Source organism: Bufo bufo, chromosome 2, assembly GCF_905171765.1.
Source record: "Bufo bufo chromosome 2, aBufBuf1.1, whole genome shotgun sequence".
Taxonomy (NCBI): Eukaryota; Metazoa; Chordata; class Amphibia; order Anura; family Bufonidae; genus Bufo; species Bufo bufo.
Window position 1 is genome coordinate 401,701,755 of NC_053390.1, and position 20,901 is coordinate 401,722,655.

The 20,901-nt window shown below is 40.0% G+C and overlaps 1 protein-coding gene across 3 annotated transcripts in view; it reads left to right on the plus strand.

Moving 5' to 3' along the window:
* The window catches only part of LOC120989268 (prostaglandin reductase 1-like), a 181,541-nt gene that overhangs the window by 152,666 nt on the left and 7,974 nt on the right, over window positions 1-20,901 (plus strand). For all 3 annotated transcript variants that reach the window (XM_040417258.1, XM_040417259.1, XM_040417260.1), the window contains one exon: window positions 7,519-7,631. In XM_040417258.1, the coding sequence (XP_040273192.1) occupies window positions 7,519-7,629 (111 nt within the window). In that variant the 3' untranslated portion in view covers window positions 7,630-7,631. The remainder of the gene's footprint in view (window positions 1-7,518; window positions 7,632-20,901) is intronic.

The following is a 20,901-nucleotide window of genomic DNA, read 5'->3' on the forward strand; positions in this document are numbered from 1 at the left end:
GAGTAAGTGGACCGGCACTCAAATCTGTGGCCATGCGGAACTATGTATAAAAATGACTCATTTATTAATGCATAATAGGTTTCATTAAAAAAATACAGCTTTGCCAGCGAATGAGAGTAATTTTCCCATGCTCATGTGAGCCAGAGACAAGTTCACAGGCAATTAAGGTTAATTGCCTTGTTCATATTTGTTAACAACTAATGTCTTAGAATCCATAAAATACCCCCATGTTCCTCACATCTGGTACTTGGATACTGAGGTGCAGATTAATGCCACCACTAGCCTGATTAGTGTGTTGATTGGTGGATTTTGGGTTAGGAATATGGGTGTATGTTATGGATTCTGAGACATTAGTGCAGCCTCAGGACTGTACAAGGACTATAGAGCTCCGGTGACACTGTGGGGACCCTCCTCCCTGTGGGCTCTGTGGGCGCATGCTTTGTTCAGGGGAGACCCTTCTTTTCTGGCATTTTGTACTTGTCTGTTTGCTGCTCTTGGAAGGTCTTGTGCGGTAACATCAAGTTTGTAACTCATCTTCCTGCGTCTATGAAAAAATACCACCGGCTGTGTATATATAAATATATATAAAATGATGTGTAGAATGTGTCTAATCATGTATGTGATGTGTACTGTAGGTGTATTGGTTTGGTAATATGGGCATTAACAAGCCTATTTTTTTTGTTCCCCTTCCCCCACATACACAACTAACAGGAACGCTTCCTCCTGTATGTATTTATGGGGGGTTTATTTCTCCATCCCCCTTGTATTGCAGCGCTGACAGACTGATCCTTATGAAGACTGCCGTTTTCTCTCTAGATAATTATTTTATTTATTCATTTTATTTATTCATGGTATCTTTCATGTGGTTGTGTTACCCTATATCTTTCTGTAGTACCCATATAATAAAATTTCATAATAGGAATAATTATATATATATATATATATATATATATATATATATATACACACTATTATATGCATACAATATACATACTATATACACTATGAAAGATACCATTAAAAAATTAAATGAAATGAACTTTTTTTTTTTTAATAAATAAAACAGCTTATTTCTCCATCCCCCTTCTAAAACAACCTGGAAGCTGCATTACATAGTACACATCACACATGTTATAATTTTACAAACACATAGTACACATCATACACATTATTATTATTATTATTATTATTACGATTTTTCCACGTGAGTGCAAAACATTGTAATGCGTTTTGCATGCGCGTGAGAAAAATTGCCATGTTTGGTACCCAAACCCGAACCTGAACCTGGACTTCTTCACAGAAGTTCGGGTTTGGGTTAGGTGTTGTGTAGATTTTATTATTTTCCCTTATAACATGGTTATAAGAGAAAATAATAGCATTCTTAATACAGAATGCTTAGTACAATAGCGCTGGAGGGGTTAAAAAAAAAATAATTTCACTCACCTTAATCCACTTGCTCGCGCAGCCGGCATCTCTTCTGTCTTCTTCTTTGAGGAATAGGACCTTTGATGACTTCACTGCGCTCATCACATGGCCCATCACACGATCCATTACCATGGTGATCATGTGACGGACCATGTGATGACCGCAGTGACGTCATCACAGGTCCTTTTCCTGTGCACAGCAAAAATGAAATCAGAAGAGAAGCCGAGCTGCGCGAGCAAGTGGATTAAGGTGAGTGAAAGGGGCTATAGTGTTGCCTGCATCGATGCTTTCATTCCCTCCTGTTTGTCTGCTTGGGAGCAGTGTCTGATGTTTGGCAAGAAATCCTCCTGCTTATGGGCAAGTATATGGTCTATGGCTGCAGTGTGATTTCAGGGATCTTGTTCTTTGCACTGTATGTTTGTTGTTAGACAGTACGGATTCTTCTTTGTGCAGTCACGATACTTAGTAACATTTGGTATGGTATTTTCAACTATGTGAATGCAATTAGTTACATAGAAAAGCACATTGTAGCCTTACCCGCTATGTTAAAACATTGCCATGGTTGTGGTGTTCCGTTATTACAGATAAACAAGGGAGGACAAAAAATTGTTGGCCTGACCGTTTCACATGATGTGACGGTTCCTCAGGGGATCTTTAATGTGATGTCAGCCCCGAAGAAGCGTCACATAACGCGAAACAGCCGGGCCAATGATTATTTTTTGTCTCCCCATGTTTATCTGTAATTTGGCATAGATTGAATAAAGCTGTCGAAACAGGACCGGCGAGTGCAGCTTTATGTATTCTATGGAAGATAAATGTTTGATTTTGGAGGCGAGCACCACAGAAAGGCTGTGTGACTGTCCGGGAAATTCTGGATTGTTATTAAGGGATAATCCTGTTGCAGAGGAGTGGTGCTGGTGCAGTGTTGATTCGTTGAGGTGATGAATAATGCATACATTATTCGTACTTTTGAAAATTCCAGAGATGGTCACAGACATGACTATTGTGTTTAAGAGGACATTCCATAAGCTCACTCTCAACTATCTCTGGAGCAAGATCAAACAATCTGTCATCAGGTCCATGGTGCCCTAAGGCCAGTATATGTCACTTGACTTTAGATGGCGAGACAGATTTCTATTCATATCAATATATTGGATATAGTGACAGGGAAAAAATTAAGTCTTCTATCAAATCTGGCCAACCAATTTTGGGTTCTGATTTTGGACTAGAGATGAGCGAATTTATTCATAAGAATTGATTTGTTTCATCAAGCAGAATTCTGCACCTGTTACGGGGTGTCCCTAAACTAAGGACACTACCCTTGCCTCTTCATTGACAGGCCCGGGCTGAGCCGGCCATGACAATCTCGCACTGAGAAGCAGCACGGGTGCAGAGCTGGCAAAGTCGCTGCTCCATTAGTAGAAGCAGAGCCTCAGTACTTGCACCACTACTTGGAACAGAAGCATAGGTACGAGATTCACATTGTCATTGAGATGTTTGGACTTCTCAATCAAGCGGCAGGGGAAGCATCCTCAGCTTTGGGGATACCCTGTCGCAGTTGCAGAACTCTGCTTGATGAGACGAGTTGATTTTTACAAATGAATTCCATTATTTCTACTTAGAGAATATTGGGAACATTTCTTTCTCCATTAGTGTGCTTTTTCCACATTGATTCCAGCTTCTTATTGTATTAGTGATATAACTGGAGGCTGCTGTTCCTGGCTGGATTAGTTTCCGACCTCGGAAAGCCCATATTGCTTTTTTTATTTTAGTGGTACAGGTCACTGCTGCTACCCACTAACCTTGGGGCCATTTCATTCAGAATATTTTATTCTCCCATTGTATTGTAAATAATCTAGCTCCTCTGGTAATTCTGTGTCTCCACAGAATAAATAATCATTATTAAATGATGTTTCTAAAATTGGTAGGTGCTACACTTCCCTGCACAATATTTGTGCACCTAACTGACTGAGCTAGTTGGGATCACATAAAGAAAGAGCATATTAATAAATAATGATATATACCACTTTCCCCTTAACTAGTGGTCAACGAGCTGCTGATAGAATGGTATGTACTACAAATATCGTTACAGAACATTCAGACATACATTCAAGCACTTGTGCTTTACAGTTCGCTAATACACTGAACTGGCTCTGTAAGGAAACAGGTCCCCTGCTAACTACACATGATGACAATACTCAACATATTTCTGTGCTGGGATCATAGCAGCACATCCTTAGGAGTAATACTAGAACGATGAGACTCCGCAGCTGACCGCACAATATCATAAAATTCATAGACAGTCAGTGTCCATACCTGCAACAACGTATTTAGACCACCACTCTAGTATCTAGTATCATTTTTTTAAATGAGCTGTTACATATTTGTTGTGGTGCCCCCTGGTGTATTATTTTATTCCACCTCAAAACATTTACGTAATATAGCATGTGTAGTGCCAAAAGTCATACATCCTCAGCTGCTCAGTACTACCTTCTACTCACCTTCCCCCACAAATACAAAGATGGTGGGGAAATTGGAATACAAAAACAATAGGCTTTGTTAATTAGTTCACTTGGGAACATAAGGAGACTTAAAAGTAAAGAAGCCTATTTGTTATAAATGGACTTGAGAGCAGAAATCCCTATTTCGGCAGTTGGAGGTTTAGTGAGAGCTGTGATTTTTCTATACAAACCCAGAGTGCATGATACAAAGTCCAGAGCAAGGACTCTGGAGGGAGCGCTAGAGATTCCTTGTATTTCCTTATTGTATTATGTATGGTATTGTTTAATATGCCATTCATGTTATTTGGCAGGTAGACTTTTTGTAATATATATAATATATTATATAATATAATTATATATAATATATTTCTATTTCATAATTATAGTGTAGTAGACAGTAATAAAATAGGTATAAATATATAATATTAAGTGCACAGATTTGTCCACCACAAGAACGGCTATCTATGAAATTATATGAATGGCCGAACTTGAGCCATTCCTACATATATATAGATATGCATGTTATATTATATTACTAACTGCACTGAATTGTCCACTACAAAAAAGGCTACCTGCCAAATTACAGGAATGGCATATAGCAGTTCCTGTTATTTGGCAGCTAGCCTTTCTCGTAGGGGACAATCCTGTGCTAATGATATAGTGCGCATATTTTTTGAATATAATGATAAAGTGCATATATATATATATATATATATATATATATATATAGGGGTGGCTAGAGTTCCCCCTATAACCAGGACAACAGCAGACATCCTGGAGTGACTTGATTAACATCACACACCTCTCTACAACTAAGCAACATTATTAATGTCATTATTAATTAATAAGTAATATTACTAATAAATATTAATAAATAAAAAATAAAGGGGGACAGGATCAGACAGAAAAGAAAATGTCAGTCCAAATTATTTTGCAGGCAGGAATGCTGCCTCTTTTTTTTTTTATTGTACTTGTACCTATTATTTGCCCCTATAATATGCGTATATATGCGGCGTCTGCAGATCGCCGTTCAATTAGTCATTCATTTGCCCTGCCATATTCATTAAAAACTACTGGTGCAGCTCCCCCGACATGTTTCACCGCGAGATGCGGCTTCTTCAGGGGGGGTAAGGAGCTACTGACTCACTCGTTTGTGAGATCTTATATATCCATGATGTCCAGTAAGGTTATATCTCGTGTTGATGAGCATACAAACGGGCCAATCCATATGCGGTTTCATCAGTCACGATGGTCTGGTTATCAGCTAATCACATTGTTTCTTATGCGCTTGCGTTCGGTACTTAGTATCTTTTTGTTGTAACTATTATGTGCGCTTGCGTCGGGACTTCAGGTTTCTACTCAGTAGTTTTTAATGAATATGGCAGGGCAAATGAATGACTAATTGAACGGCGATCTGCAGACACCGCATATATACGCATATTATAGGGGCAGATAATAGCTACAAGTGTGGGCGGTAGGAGCCGCTATGAGTGCCTGATAAAATATCGGACACGTACAAATACAGCACTGTAGGTAGGGTAACAATCCTAAGAGCGTCAGTTGCAAGGTGTCTGATGTCGTCTGACATTACAGACACGCACTTTGCATCCTACTGCAAGAGATAAATAAAGATCTCAGCCCACCTATAGATAAGCAGTGGTTGCTAAACCTATAGTCCCCCAACAGCATTTCGCCCTCCATATGTTGTTTTAAATTTATGTTTTTGTGGCTATATTGTTTATTAAAAGAGAAATAAAAGTTATATTTTAAAAATAGAGAAACGGCCAGAAACAGAAATTATAGTCTTATGACTATTGAAACCGTACTAATTGAACTGAGGGCGCACTTCGCATGCGCAGCTGCCCTCTATTCATTTCTATGCAGCCGCCGAAAATTTCTGTCTGCCCTATAGAAATAAATGGAAGCAGGGGCAAATGAATGACTAATTCATTTGGTGCGCTCCCATTCACTTCTATGGGAGAAGCGCTTGGTGGTGGACGGACCCCGGGAAATCCGGGGTCCTCCAGCCACAGCTCTCCCCGCTCCATTCTTGTTGTAGGTGCGGGTCCCAGAGGTGGGACCCGCACCTATCAGACAATGGGGGAATATCCTAGCGTTATGCCCCCATTGTATGTGATAGGAATACCCCTTTAAGACTGCTTCCGTGTACAGCTATGCAATAAAAAGAACTCCAGCATGAAATAGAACATGTGCAATTCAAAGTGATACTTAGGGCTCATTGCGTATTGCGGACAGCATTTGAGGATCCGCAATACACGGGCGCCGTTATGTGTGCATTCTGCATCACGGATGTGGACCCATTCACTTCAATGGGTCCGCAAATCTGGAGATGCGGAACGGAACACTACGGAAGCAAGCCCTTATTGGAAGGCGGCTGTACAAATCATGACTTTTCAACCATCAGGCCTTTTTCAAACTGTTGCCGCTTAGAGATGTAGATTGAAAACAAGGAGTAGTGTGCTCTGGTAGATAGTGTGCATATACGCTAGAGAAAATGCGCTGTGTACAGCTATCAGTGATTGACAGCTATCTATATATACACACTTGAACATAGAATGCTATCAATCACTAATAATACTTCCCCGTGTACCACTATCAGTGACTGACAGCTATATTTGTATACACACTTACACAGAGAATGCTATCAATCACTGATAACACCTCCTTCGTGTACAGCTATCAGTGACTGACATCTATCTGTGTATATTTACACAGAGAATGCTATCAATCACTGATAATACCTCCCCCGTGTACCACTATCAGTGACTGACAGCTATCTATGTATACACACTTACACAGAGAATACTATCAGTCACTGATAACACCTCTCCTGTGTACATCTATCAGTGACTGACAGCTATATATGTATACACACTTACACAGAGTATGCTATCACTGATAACATCTCCCCTGTATGCAACTGAAGTCAGAAAATGCAGAGGTTTAGATGTATAAATTACAAGTTATACTGAATCTTTTCCTTCAAAACTATAGATCAATCCGCTCAGCTCCTCCTGCTCTATATCATGCTGCCTGCAGATTGCACTGCATTTTGTGGTGACAGATTCCCTTTAAATAGCCAGCATGTAATACTAGCTTCAATAGCACTGGGCTTGCAGTACCAGAAATGGCCAGCTTTAATTAATATTATAGAATATGGTGAATAACTTCGGGATTAGATTTTTCAACTTGAAAACCATTTTAAAACTTGATTCCAAGGTTGGTGTCGGTACTGAAGCCGACTTTGAATACCTGTTTTAAAATGGTTTTCAAGTTGAATAATCAAATGCCTAAGTTATTCACGGAAGTCTCATGAGCCCATACATTTTAATGCTGTACAGAGACTGATCTCCGTACGGCATTAAAAACCAAGTTTTGAGCGAAGCGACTTCAGATCTAGGATCCAAAGCTCGCTTCGGTCATCCCTACCTGTGATATTCTATATGGGTATTATCAATGTAAATTTAACGTATTAACAAACAAAACAAAAAAATTGTATTTTAGGATCTGAAATTTCCACATAAAACTACAAAATGTATTACATATAGTAACATTCATTATTTTCTTTTAGGGTAAGGTGAAATATCATGAACACATCACCAAAGGTTTCAAGAACATGCCGGCTGGATTCATAGGAATGCTTCGTGGAGAGAATACCGGCAAAGCAATTATACAAGTTTAAAAATCTCTGTATACAGTTTACATTATTACTATGGCTTGCCATCTGTTAAGATGAATACTGCTTGTAGAATTTTATACCTACATCACACGTTATTATCAGAATAAAAACTCAGCAAATATATGTACATTTCGAAGATACCATGATTTTCTGAATGTTACTTACGTGATCATGAAGAAAGTTATACACTAAACAAATACAACTTTTTGACCTTCCTTATGCTGAATCAATGTGTTGTGTTCTGATGTCATTTTATGCAGGAGGTATTTTGCATATTGTTTTTTTATTTTTTATTTTTTTTTATCCATGGCATTTATTTTACAAATGGAGCATACTCTTGGTATGGAGTGACCAAAAATAACACAAGAGAGAATGAAATTGTTGAAAATTGTCTTTTAATCTGCAAAAAATATGGGGCATACTCTCCCCTACTGGCATTCTCCCTTGCCATAACAATCAGCTTACTTTGCTTTCAATGTAGTTTATTTTTATAACAAAGAATTGTTCAGTGTACCATATTTTTTTGACTATAAAACGCACCTAGGATTTGGAGGAGAAAAATAAGAAAAAATATATTTCAGGCCTCAGATCGGACCCCCGTCAGGCCTCAGATTGGATGGTAAAAAATAAATAATTTAAAAATAAACTTCTCACTTGCTCCAGTGGGCGCTGTCAATCACTCACCGCTCCCTGTTTTTCTTCTGGTTCGCTCTGCACTGTGACCTAACATTGCACAGCATCAGGTCATAGTGCACGTAGGAACACACGATGACCAGTACGCCGTCAGGACACAATGCAGAAGAAGACCAGAGTAGGCGAGTACTGCGCAGCCTCCCGGCTCCCCCTGCCTCCTGCATGCTGATGACCACTTCCATAATGCACATGCTCATTAGCATTTGGACTATAAGATGCACTGCCACTTTATCCTCCCTTTTGGGGGGGAAAGTATGTCTTCTAGTCAGAAAAAAAGGGAAATAACTGCTAAATGTAAATAAGAATATCTAAATGCTAAAACTGTGAAATGCAGAATAATTACCAATGGAATGCAAGCATTTTATTCTACCACTACCTGGGACACCTTGCCTGGTATGCCAATGCCAACTTTCTCCATTACAATTACAAAGTCACTAACACTACTAATATAAAGCACTTATTCTACGCAGGGCTAAAAATATTAACTCGTAGAACTGTATGTACTTGTCAGCTAAATTTTGACTGGTATAAAAACAGGCAAAGCATTCTTAGAATTATTATCAGAATGGTTTCACTTTGGAACTGATTGCAAGAACCAACACATGATGTGTATATACAGGGGCAGATTTATTAAAAGGGTGCTTCTGACTTTTTTATACTGATAACCTCTTTTACACTAGGCCACATCGATCACATGGCCTAGGCTTAGCTCAGTCCCAGTTAAGTGAATAGGGCTGAGTTGCGATGCCAAGCACAGCCACTTTACAATGTGAGGTGCTGTGAGGAAGCAGCGGCGCTCAACTGTGTGCTGCAGTCTTCTCAAACAGCTGATTGGCAAGCGTCCTGGGTGTTGGATCCCCACTGATCAGATACTGATGATCCTCAGGATAGGTTATCAGTATAAAAAAGTCAGAAACCCTTTTTTAATTTAAAATAAATATAAGAAAGTACATAACATACATCGCAATACTATGAGTTAAACAAACAGGTGTTAGAGAAGTCCTCTCCAGTGTATAACAAACAATTTAAGCATATAGGGGTCCATTCACACGCCCATAGTGTATTGCGGATCCGCAATACACCCAGCTGGCACCCCCATAGAACTGCCTATTCTTGTCCGCGAGAAAATTTCTAAAACCCACTTTTTCAGGACCAGTTCAGGTCTGAAGTCACTTTGTGAAGCTTACATAATAGAAACCACCCAGAAATGACCACATTTTAGAAACTACACCCCTCAAGGTATTCAAAACTAATTTTACAAACTTTGTTAACCCTTTAGGTGTTCCACAAGAATTAATGGAAAATAGAGATAACATTTCAAAATTTCACTCTTTTGGGCAGATTTTCCATTTGAAACAATTTTTTCCAGTTACAAAGCAAGGGTTAACAGCCAAACAAAACTTTATATTTATGGCCCTGATTCTGTAGATTACAGAAACACCCCATATGTGGTCGTAAACTGCTGAACAGGCACACAGCATTGCGCAGAATTAAAGGAATGCCATATGGTTTTTGGAAAGCAGATTTCACTGGGATAATTTTAAGCTGCCATGTCATATTTAAAGACCCCCTGATGAACCCCTAGAGTAGAAACTACAAAAAAGTGACCCCATTTTAGAAACTACACCCCTCAAGGTATACATAACTGATTTTACAAACTCTGTTAACCCTTTAGGTGTTCCACAAGAATTAATGGAAAATAAAGATGAAAATTCAGAATTTATCTTTCTTGGCAGATTTTCCATTTTAATCCATTTTTTCCAGTTACAAAGCAAGGGTTAACAGCCAAACAAAACTCAATATTTATGGCCATGATTCTGTAGTTTACAGAAACACCCCATATGTGGTCATTAACTGCTGTACGGGCACACAGCATTGTGCAGGACGAAAGGAACGCCATACGGTTTTTGGAAGGCAGATTTTGCTGGACCGGTTTTTTGATACCATGTCCCATTTGAAGCCCCCCTGATGCACCCAGTAGAAACTCCAAAAAAGTGACCCCATTTTGGAAACTACGGGATAAGATGGCAGTATTGTTGGTACTGTTTTAGGGTACGTATGATTTTTGGTTGCTCTATATTACACTTTTTGTGAGGCAAGGTAACAAGAAATAGCTGTTTTGGCACCGTTTTTATTTTTTGTTATTTACAACATTCATCAGACAGGTTAGATCATGTGGTATTTTTATAAAGCAGGATGTTACGGATGCGACAATACCAAATATGACGATGGGCGATTGTCTTAGGTAGGGGCTAAATATTGGCTGGATGAGTTGACTTTGGCGGGCATACGCCTTTTTGATCGCTTGGTGGTGTACTTTTAGTGATGTAAGGTGACAAAAAAATTGTTTTTATTCTTTATTTTTTACTGTGTTTATCTGAGGGGTTAGGTCATGTGATAAGTTTATAGATCCGGTCGATATGGACGCGGCGATACTTAATATGTCTACTTTTCTTTTTTTCCCTATTTTTTAAAAAAAATATTTACTTTATTTGGGGAAAATGACGTTTATTTTTTATTTTACTTGAAACTTTAAATTTTTTTTGGGGAAAACTTTATTTTTTCAACTTTTTTCACTTTATTTTTTGTCTCACTTTGGTATTTAACTTTTGGGGGTCTGATCCCCTTTACAATGAATTCCAATACTTCTGTTTTGGAATGCATTGGCTGTATGTGTATGCCTTCTGCCTGTGAGATCCAGGGGACTGGATCTCACAGGCTCTCCACCGGAAGGCAGCCCTAATGCCTAAGGAAGGCATCGCGCTGCCTTCCATGCCATCAGGTCCCCATCACAGCAGCACGGGGACCCAATGGCAGCACCGATCCCCGCCCGACATCGCACGTGCCGCGGTCAGCGCTGACAGCGGCACATGAAGGGCTAATGCACCTGCATACAGCAGGGGACCGGCTATCAGTCACTGCCGGACACCTGCTGCAGATCTGGCGGGCACAGCTCCTGCACCCGCCCAATCCCCATGAAGTACATGTACGTCACAGGTTTTTAAGTCCCGGAAAGAAATGACGTAAATGTACGTCATGAGTCCTTAAGGGGTTAAGTTCTGGAGATTGAGCTGGCCACTCCATAACCTTATTGGTCTGGAACCAAGATGCTGCACGTTTACTGGTCTGTTTGGGGTCGTTGTCTTGTTGGAACACCCATTTCAAGGGCATTTCCTCTTCAGCATAAGGCAGCATTACCTCTTCAAGTATTCTGATGTATTCAAACTGATCCATGATCCCTGGTATGCGATAAATAGGCCCAGCAGCTTAGTATGAGAAACATCCCCATATCATGATGCTTGCGCCACCAAGCTTCACTGTCTTTACAGTGTACTGTGGCTTGAATTCAGTGTTTGGGGGTCGTCTGACAAACTGTCTCTGGCCACTAGACCCAAAAGGAACAATCTTACTTTTATCAGTCCACAAAATGTTGCGCCATTTCTCTTTAGGCCAGTTAATGTGCTCTTTGGCAAATTGTAACCTCTTCAGCACATGTGTTTTTTTAAACAGTGGAAAATTGTGGGGGCTTCTTGCAGATAGCTTGGCTTCACATAGGCGTCTTCTAATTGTAACAGTACTCACAGGTAACTTTAGACCTTCTTTGATCTTCTTGGAGCTGATTGTTGGCTGAGTCCTTGCCGTTTTGGCTATTCTTCTATCCATTTGAATGGTAGTTTTTAGCTTTCTTCCACGTCTTTCAGGTTTTGGTTGCCATTTTAAAGCATTTGCGATCATTTTAGCTGAGCAGCCTATCATTTTCTGCACTTTATATGTTTTCCCCCTCCAATCAACTTTTTAATCAAGGTACACTGTTCTTCTGAACAATGTCTGGAACGACCCATTTCAGAGAAAAATGCACTGTAACAAGCATGTACAACATTTGCTGCCTTCCTTCCTTAAATAAGGGAAATACAAACCGGATTCCAAAAAAGTTGGGACACTAAACAAATTGTGAATAAAAACTGAATGCAATGATGTGGAGATGGCAAATGTCAATATTTTATTTGTAATAGAACGTAGATGACAGATCAAACGTTTAATCCAAGTAAATGTATCATTTTAAAGGAAAAATACGTGGATTCAAAATTTCACGGTGTCAACAAATCCCAAAAAAGTTGAGACAAGTAGCAATAAGAGGCTGGAAAAAGGAAATTTGAGCATAACGAAGAGCTGGAAGACTAATTAGGTCAATTAGCAACATGATTGGGTATAAAAAGAGCTTCTCAGAGTGGCAGTGTCTCTCAGAAGCCAAGATGGGTAGAGGATCACCAATTCCCACAATGTTGCGCAGAAAGATAGTGGAGCAATATCAGAAAGGTGTTACCCAGCGAAAAATTGCAAAGACTTTGCATCTATCATCATCAACTGTGCATAACATCATCCGAAGATTCAGAGAATCTGGAACAATCTCTGTGCGCAAGGGTCAAGGCCGTAAAACCATACTGGATGCCCGTGATCTCCGGGCCCTTAAACGACACTGCACCACAAACAGGAATGCTGCTGTAAAGGAAATCACAGAATGGGCTCAGGAATACTTCCAGAAACCATTGTCAGTGAACACAATCCACCGTGCCATCCGCCGTTGCCAGCTGAAACTCTACAGTGCAAAGAAGAAGCCATTTCTAAGCAAGATCCACAAGCTCATGCGTTTTCACTGGGCCAGGGATCATTTAAAATGGAGTGTGGCAAAATGGAAGACTGTTCTGTGGTCAGACGAGTCACGATTCAAAGTTCTTTTTGGAAATCTGGGACACCATGTCATCCAGACCAAAGAGGACAAGGACAACCCAAGTTGTTATCAACGCTCAGTTCAGAAGCCTGCATCTCTGATGGTATGGGGTTGCATGAGTGCGTGTGGCATGGGCAGCTTGCATGTCTGGAAAGGCACCATCAATGCAGAAAAATATATTCAGGTTCCCTTTCAGACGTCATCTCTTTCAGGGAAGACCATGCATTTTTCAACAAAATAATGCCAGACCACATTCTGCATCAATCACAACATCATGGCTGCGTAGGAGAAGGATCCGGGTACTGAAATGGCCAGTCTGCAGTCCAGATCTTTCACCTATAGAGAACATTTGGCGCATCATAAAGAGGAAGGTGCAACAAAGAAGGCCCAAGACGATTGAACAATTAGAGGCCTGTATTAGACAAGAATGGGAGAGCATTCCTATTTCTAAACTTGAGAAACTGGTCTCCTTGGTCCCCAGACGTCTGTTGAGTGTTGTAAGAAGAAGGGGAGATGCCACACAGTGGTGAAAATAGCCTTGTCCCAACTTTTTGGGGATTTGTTGACACCATGAAATTCTGATTCAACATATTTTTCCCTTAAAATGGTACATTTTCTCAGTTTAAACTTTTGTTCCGTGATTTATGTTCTATTCTAAATAAAATATTAGAAGTTGGCACCTCCACATCATTGCATTCAGTTTTTATTCACGATTTGTATAGTGTCCCAACTTTTTTGGAATCCGGTTTGTAATTGTCACCTGTTTTTTTAGAGAATGGATGACCTCACTAATTGAACACCACACTGCTATTATTTTGAACATGCCCCTTTCAATTAGTGATTCAATTACAAAGAATCAGCAGCATGCATGTAATGACTGTTGGGTCTGTTGGATTTCTATTACTCTACTACACCTGCTAGTAAATTATTTGCCATGTAAAAATATCATTTCTACCAAAAACAGTGATTGATCAGGTTAGTGATGTCTGACTGCTATTATTTTAAACACAACTGTATATCACTCCTAAAGGCATGTACCAGGCTGGCCAACTGTCACCTGAGAAAGGGCACGCCTGTGAAAGCGTATATCATCATTTTATAAAGATAAATTGCTGCCAGGGCCCCCTAATAAGTACAAAAGACTAATAGGTTTGTGTCTGCCAGCTAGTCAATTCCTCCAGGCGTTAGATCTGGTTAATCTTTTCTATCCATAGAGCAATCAAAGTCGGTTGCTTCTGTAGGCACAACAATGGGATAAAACATTTGGCTCCAGGCAGGAGGTGCCTAATTAAGTTGCACATGGAAGGGCGAAATATGGTGGTCGGGAATCCTATTGTTATCTCTGTGGATATGTTGAAGGTAGGTGAACACATATTCCTAATGTGAGAGCCTACATCTTTCCAAAAAGAGGTAATGAGCGTACACCAGATATGATACAAGAACCCCACTTCCAAGCCACATCTCCAGCATAATTGACTGTCAGAGAAGCCAAGTTGATACAATAGTCCTGGTGTCATATACCTTCTAAACATAAACTTATAATGACTTGCCTAAAGTTTGATGCATCTAGAGAAGTAACATAGTTACTAAGAACTAGTGTCTTCTGCTCTGCTGATCCCCAACTCCTCCTCCCAAAGTCTAAGGAAGTGAGGTGAAGGGGAGGCACCGTGAATCGGGCATAAAGTGTTGAAAGCCTGTGCCTGGAGGACTAATGAGTATTAGTTTTTCAAACCATTGTAAGTCCCTGAGAACTGTGTGCTTTCCCAATAAATGTCTGCAAGAGTGGTTGATATGTAATAAGGAAATGGAGGGAGAGCCAGTGAGCATACTTACCAGGTCTGCAGTAGCCATATTATTAGAGAGAGTGAGATCTGATAATGTATGAGTGGAAAGGAGAATCCATAATTCACCTGCTCACTAAGTGTCCACAACCACCATACGAGGAAGCAGGAGTCAAATGCGAGGATGGTGGGAATAAGGTCTGCAATTTCTCCAAGCGGGACCAGACATCTAAGGTGCCTCTGCGGAAGGAGTTTGTGAGTAGGGTGACATCAAGCTGCTTATGTAACCAAAGGATATTCAAGAGATCCAACCTTAAAAAAAAAGGAAATTCTAGTTTATCTCCCAATATAGAAGGTGCCCAAGAGACAATATCCAAACATCTTTGAAGATGTATAGCTTGATAATAGCCTTCCAAATCTGGTAGCCCAAGGCCAACAACGGTTTTCTTTTGCATTAGGAGGCAGAGGGGAAGCTGTAATCTCCTCTGTTTCCATAGGAAGGAGAAAAATCACCTTTGGATGGACAAGAAAAAGTGTTTTGGTAAATGGATGGGAACCATCTGCATAATGTAGAATAAATAGGGCATTACATAAGTTTGGAGGAGATTCTTGCATCCCATCCAGGAGATATAAGCAATGTAAGAGGGAGAAGGTTTTCGGTATAAAGTGAAGTAAATCCAGGAAGTCTCCTGGAAGCTGAATGCCCAAGTAGATGATTGAAGATTGAAGCCACTTAAAGAGTGTGGAGGGTTCAATAAGTCCTACCTGGTCCTCTGGTATAGAAACATTTAAAATCTTCAATTTATAGTAATTGACTTTGAAATTAGAGAGGGGTACAAAAAGCTTGAATTGGTGGAGTATGAGGTTTTGTCAATATTAAAAGTAAACCATCGGCAAATGCAGCGGCCAAATGAGGGGAGTAACCCACAACAAGGCCACGCAATAGCTTGTCCCTCCGCAGGCTCAACAGTAGGGTCTCCATGACTAAGATGAATAGCGAGAGGCATAGAGGACATCCCTGTATGGTCCCATTGGCTATTGTAGCCGTAGGGGCTTTGGAAACGGGAAATTTGGCTTCAATGAGGGAAGGGGGTGCATATATTCCCAAGCTACCCCATTGAAAGTCTTCTCGGCCTTAGTAACTAGGAGCAGCAAAGGAGTATGCATAAGCTTGGCATAATGTATCAAGTTCATTAGTCTTATTGAATTATGTTTGCCCTTTCGGCACCTCACAAAACCCATCTGGTCAGGGTGGACAAGCCCAGGTATCTCCTTTTCCCTGTCTCTCTTGATTTTAGTCCCAAGGGAGATAAATAAGCCCTAATATAGAGTGTAGTTAGTGTGAATAGCTCACTGCCTTCTCAGTGTGGAGTAGGTGCTCTAGTCTAAACTGATCACCCTTTCAGAAGGAACAGATTAGCAAAATGACAAAAATAAGACTGGCACTCAAGCATATGTGTACCATATGGAACAATGACAGTTTATTGGATATATAATCTGTGAGATAGTCTCAATAAAAGATATAAAATACAAATATAAAACAAATAAAATAGTATAAAACACTAAATGGATCCAAAAAATGAGTCACATAAGATTACAGTGGTTCATGCCTATAGCGATAGTTTTGACAAACATAATACTGGATAACAGTAATAGTATGCCATCACCCACTGTGTGGATTTAGCTCATCCCATTTTCAGTATGGATATGTGGAACCATATGGAATTGAAAAAACAAAATGTAGACACTTTCCTATTTGATACATCATAGACAGCTGGAACAACATCATTTGAAGCTAAATCTACTCATGACATATTTAGGGAACTAGAGGGTCTGGTATTAAAACAATTAAAACAGCACTGGGAAATTAGATAATTACGGCAATACCTAGAACAAGATAAAATCCCCAAAGGTCTTCAATTAACTAAAACACCTGCACAAGATTTATGTGGGGAAGAATTTAACCTGGAGTGGGATAACCTCCTCCATGCACAATCACGAATACTTGTGGAACTTATCATTAAAAGAAGAGTACAAATTTTGGAGTCCCTCACAGATAGTATTAACCAAATGAAGACAATAATAGAACAATTACCTAAAGACAATACTTTCAATCTGTGGCAAGAAAGAATATGTAAAAGCCTAGACAAAACTAAGTTAGAAATCATTTTTAAAAAAAGCAAGAAATATAATAATGTTCCTAAACCACAGAAGAAAAATTTGAATTATTCTGGTAACAGAGACACTTTAATTAACACTCCTACTGAACACCTAAGGCACAAAATACTGACAAGAAATAGATTTAAGACACTTGCCCAGCAACCTTTTTTAGACAGAACCCCACCTCACCATTCACCAAGACTTAAACACAGACAGTCACGATCACCAGACCACAACAGTACTGTGGTTGGTGATCACAAACTCCACAGAGATTACAAACTCCACAGAGACATCAATACAATCTGAGATACAACAACCCACAACCGAGACAGGAGCAGCAACAACAACACTCACCCAACCACACACGCACCTCGAGACAGAGGATTCATCAGATCACGTCACCAATACACAACCAAAGGGAAACACAAGACCTACCATATCACAATCACCAAACAGGAATAAGAAAACATGAAGGGGAAGGAAGAAGAAGAAATCACAGACAACACTATTAAATTCAGAACAAAGTAATATTATCAATTTAAGCAGTACAGTTTTGACACAGGCACAGATTTCTTTGTTAAACAAAGGACTGAAATTTGCACCCACTGCTCAACTTAATAAGTTTGACACCTATATAGGGATCCAAAAATGTATCAAAAACATTTGTCTCAAGAAATATTTCTTAAAAAACCCGATCCTAATAAGCCCACAAAAAGATAATGGTTTTAGACACACAGATCTAAAAAAACTAATCATAAAAATTCCCGAGGAGTAAAATAGGCCCTGAAATAAGCAGTTTTCAAAAGAATGTAGATTCAGATCTAAGGAAAATGAAAGAGAAAAAATTCTATAGGAAGAATCTATCAAATAAATAAATAATGGCTATCAAAGAATTACAAAAGAATGACAATATAACTATTCGTCCTGCAGACAAAGGAGGCGCAATTGTTATTTTAGAAACAACTAAATACATACAGGAATGTTCTAGACAACTTTCAGATAAAACAACATACAAGAAACTAGAATGTGATCCAACGACAACTTTTTCAGAGATATTACTCAAATATTGTCGCAAGGGATCCCAGTTAAGGCATCTTGTCCAAGCAGGAATTAAATTTTATTATGGGGACGCCTGGAAGACTTCCGGTCTTTTATTGCCTCCCTAAGGTTCACAAGGATTCGGAAAACCCTCCAGGCCGCCCCATAATATCAGGGATAGGTTCTCTAACAGCTAACTTATCCAGGTACATAGACACCTGACAAAGGAAGAAGGAAAGAAGCTCAAAGTACCAAAAATAACAATTAACTATGATCTAAAACTTACCAAAGGTGGACCAAGTGTGGACAAGAGAACCAGGATGGCGCTAGTTTTAGATCATAGTCTCCCTCCCACGGCTCTGTGCTGCCGATGTTGAGATTCCTTACTTGGCTTTTATTTATTGTTCTGCTGACTTTACACAATTTCTGCATTACTATTCTGGTCAGCACACCATGCACCACAGCCATGGTTGGTTTTCTCACTGATCTATACTTACCTCACACTATCTAACATATAGAATGAATAAGGGTGAGCACTCGACAAATGGCACTTGGAGATTAAAAGTTTAATTAAACACTAAAATATAATAAAATAATATACTGCTAGATGAAGGATAAAACGGTATAGACAATTTCATATATAAACAATTCACATGTGTTCATAATTCGCATAAATATGCATAAATATACATTAGACCTATTCAGTATACATGACTTTTGATATAGGTTGGTTCAATCAATAGCCTGAATAGGTGATCCCATTCAGCTGTTTCTTGAAACAGTTGGATAATCAGTTGATACAGCTCCAGTAATAATGAGTTGATATATATTTGTTCACTCAATGTCCTCAATAAGTGATCCTATTCAATTGTCTCTTACAGCAATTTGTGCTGGATAATAGATAAAGGCACCTCCAGTGACGTCATTCAATGTCATGCAAATTAGTTTGATTTGGCGTTTGCTGGTTTCCAATATAGTGCCGGCCTAACCGGTATAAGAGCAGATTGCGGAGGTAACAGAGTCTTACCTCCCTCGTGTCTGGTCTCCAATATAGTGCCGGCCTTACCGGTATAGGGACAGATTGCAGGGGTAGCAGGATCTTACCTTCCTCGTATCTGTCCCAAACTTTCCTCTCATCCGGTGCGGGTGCCGCAGGACGCAGCTAGCCTGGCTCTGCACGCTGCTTCGTGAACTCACCCACTTCTCGCGGGATTTGAGGTTCTCTTCCGGGTTAGTCCGATCACGTGATCTGTATCCAACGTAACAGCATAAACAAAGTAACGGTCTTTTCCAAGTTATTAAATATCTCGCATGGCCATGCAGATTATTGCGGAGGTATTTTCTTCTTTATAACAGCGATCCAGTCCAGACGCGTTTCGGGAGCTCTGCTTCCCTTCCCACTGATGGTCATAGAGAAATTATTTTGTGATGACTTAATTTCAGTCGTTTTTTTAGGGAATTTTGTTACTTTACACTTGACAATTGTTTTTATTTTGAGGGAAATTTTTACTTGCAGACTAAAGGGACCGCCATGGGCACCAGGTTCGCCCCCAGTTATGCAAACCTGTTCCTGGCCCAATGGGAGCAGGTGTGCATTGACCCACATCGGGGGGGGGGGCGTACTGGTGCTCTGGCTCAGGTATATAGATGATGTTTTTTTTATTTGGAAGGGAGAAGAAGAAGACCTGCGGTCCTTCATAGCCAAATTGAATTCCAATGATCTTAACTTGTTATTTACCGCTAATATTAATGCAGAAGTAGAGTTCTTGGATCTGTTAATTATGAAAAAAGAGAATAGATATATATGTAAAACCTATCAAAAACCGACAGCCAAGAACTCCTTCATTCTACATTCAAGTAGTCATTTACCCAATTGGCTATTGAACGTCCCATTTGGACAGTTCCGTCGATTAAAACAAAACTGTTCCGAGAACTCTCAGTTTGAAGCCGAAGCATTGACCTTAAAAAACAATTTTTTGATGAAACAATATCCAAGTTCATTGCTAGATGGAGCATTAGAGAATGTGAGGAGTTTACTAGGAGTTCCTTTTTTACATCAAAATCGGGACAGAAAATACAAGTGGAATCCCAATTTAGACTTATTCTGCCATATACCACACAACATAGGGAGATGGAAGAGATAGTAAAACGAAACTGGCATCACTTGTTACAAGACAAAACAATAGGTACATTAATACCATCTACACCGCAAATTACATACACGAAAGCACCCAATTTGGGCATGAAAAATTGCTCCATCAATCAAATCAAAACCCAATAAAACTCTGGGAATAACAAATTGGATAAACCTTAAAGGTTTTTACAGATGTGGCCAGTGCTTAGCCCCTTACGGACTCAGCCCTATTTCACCTTAAAGGGCTTCTGTCAGCCCACTAAACCGTTTTTGTTTTTTTTGCTTAATAATAACCCCTACACTGCGATTTATCCATACATAAGTAAAATAAGAATTTTGGTTCAGTAGAATTTGCTAAAACCCTATTTTTATAATATGTAAATTACCTTGCTACCAGCAAGTAGGGCGGCTACTTGCTGGTAGCAGCCGCATCCTCCGATGGTAATGACGCCCCCTCTGCTTGTTGATTGACAGGGCCAGCGGACGGGATCTTTCTCCGCTGGCCCTGCCTGTTTTCATTCAATATCTGGCGCCTGCGCCGTGGCCGTACCTATCTTCAATCGGCGCAGGCGCACTGAGAGGCGGCCACTCACTCGGCCACTTCATCCTCAATGCACCTGCGCCGGGTGTAGATGTGACGTCATCGGCGCAGGCGCATTGAGGATGAAGCAGCCGAGTGAGTGGCCGCCTCTCAGTGCGCCTGCGCCGATTGAAGATAGGTACGGCCGCGGCGCAGGCGC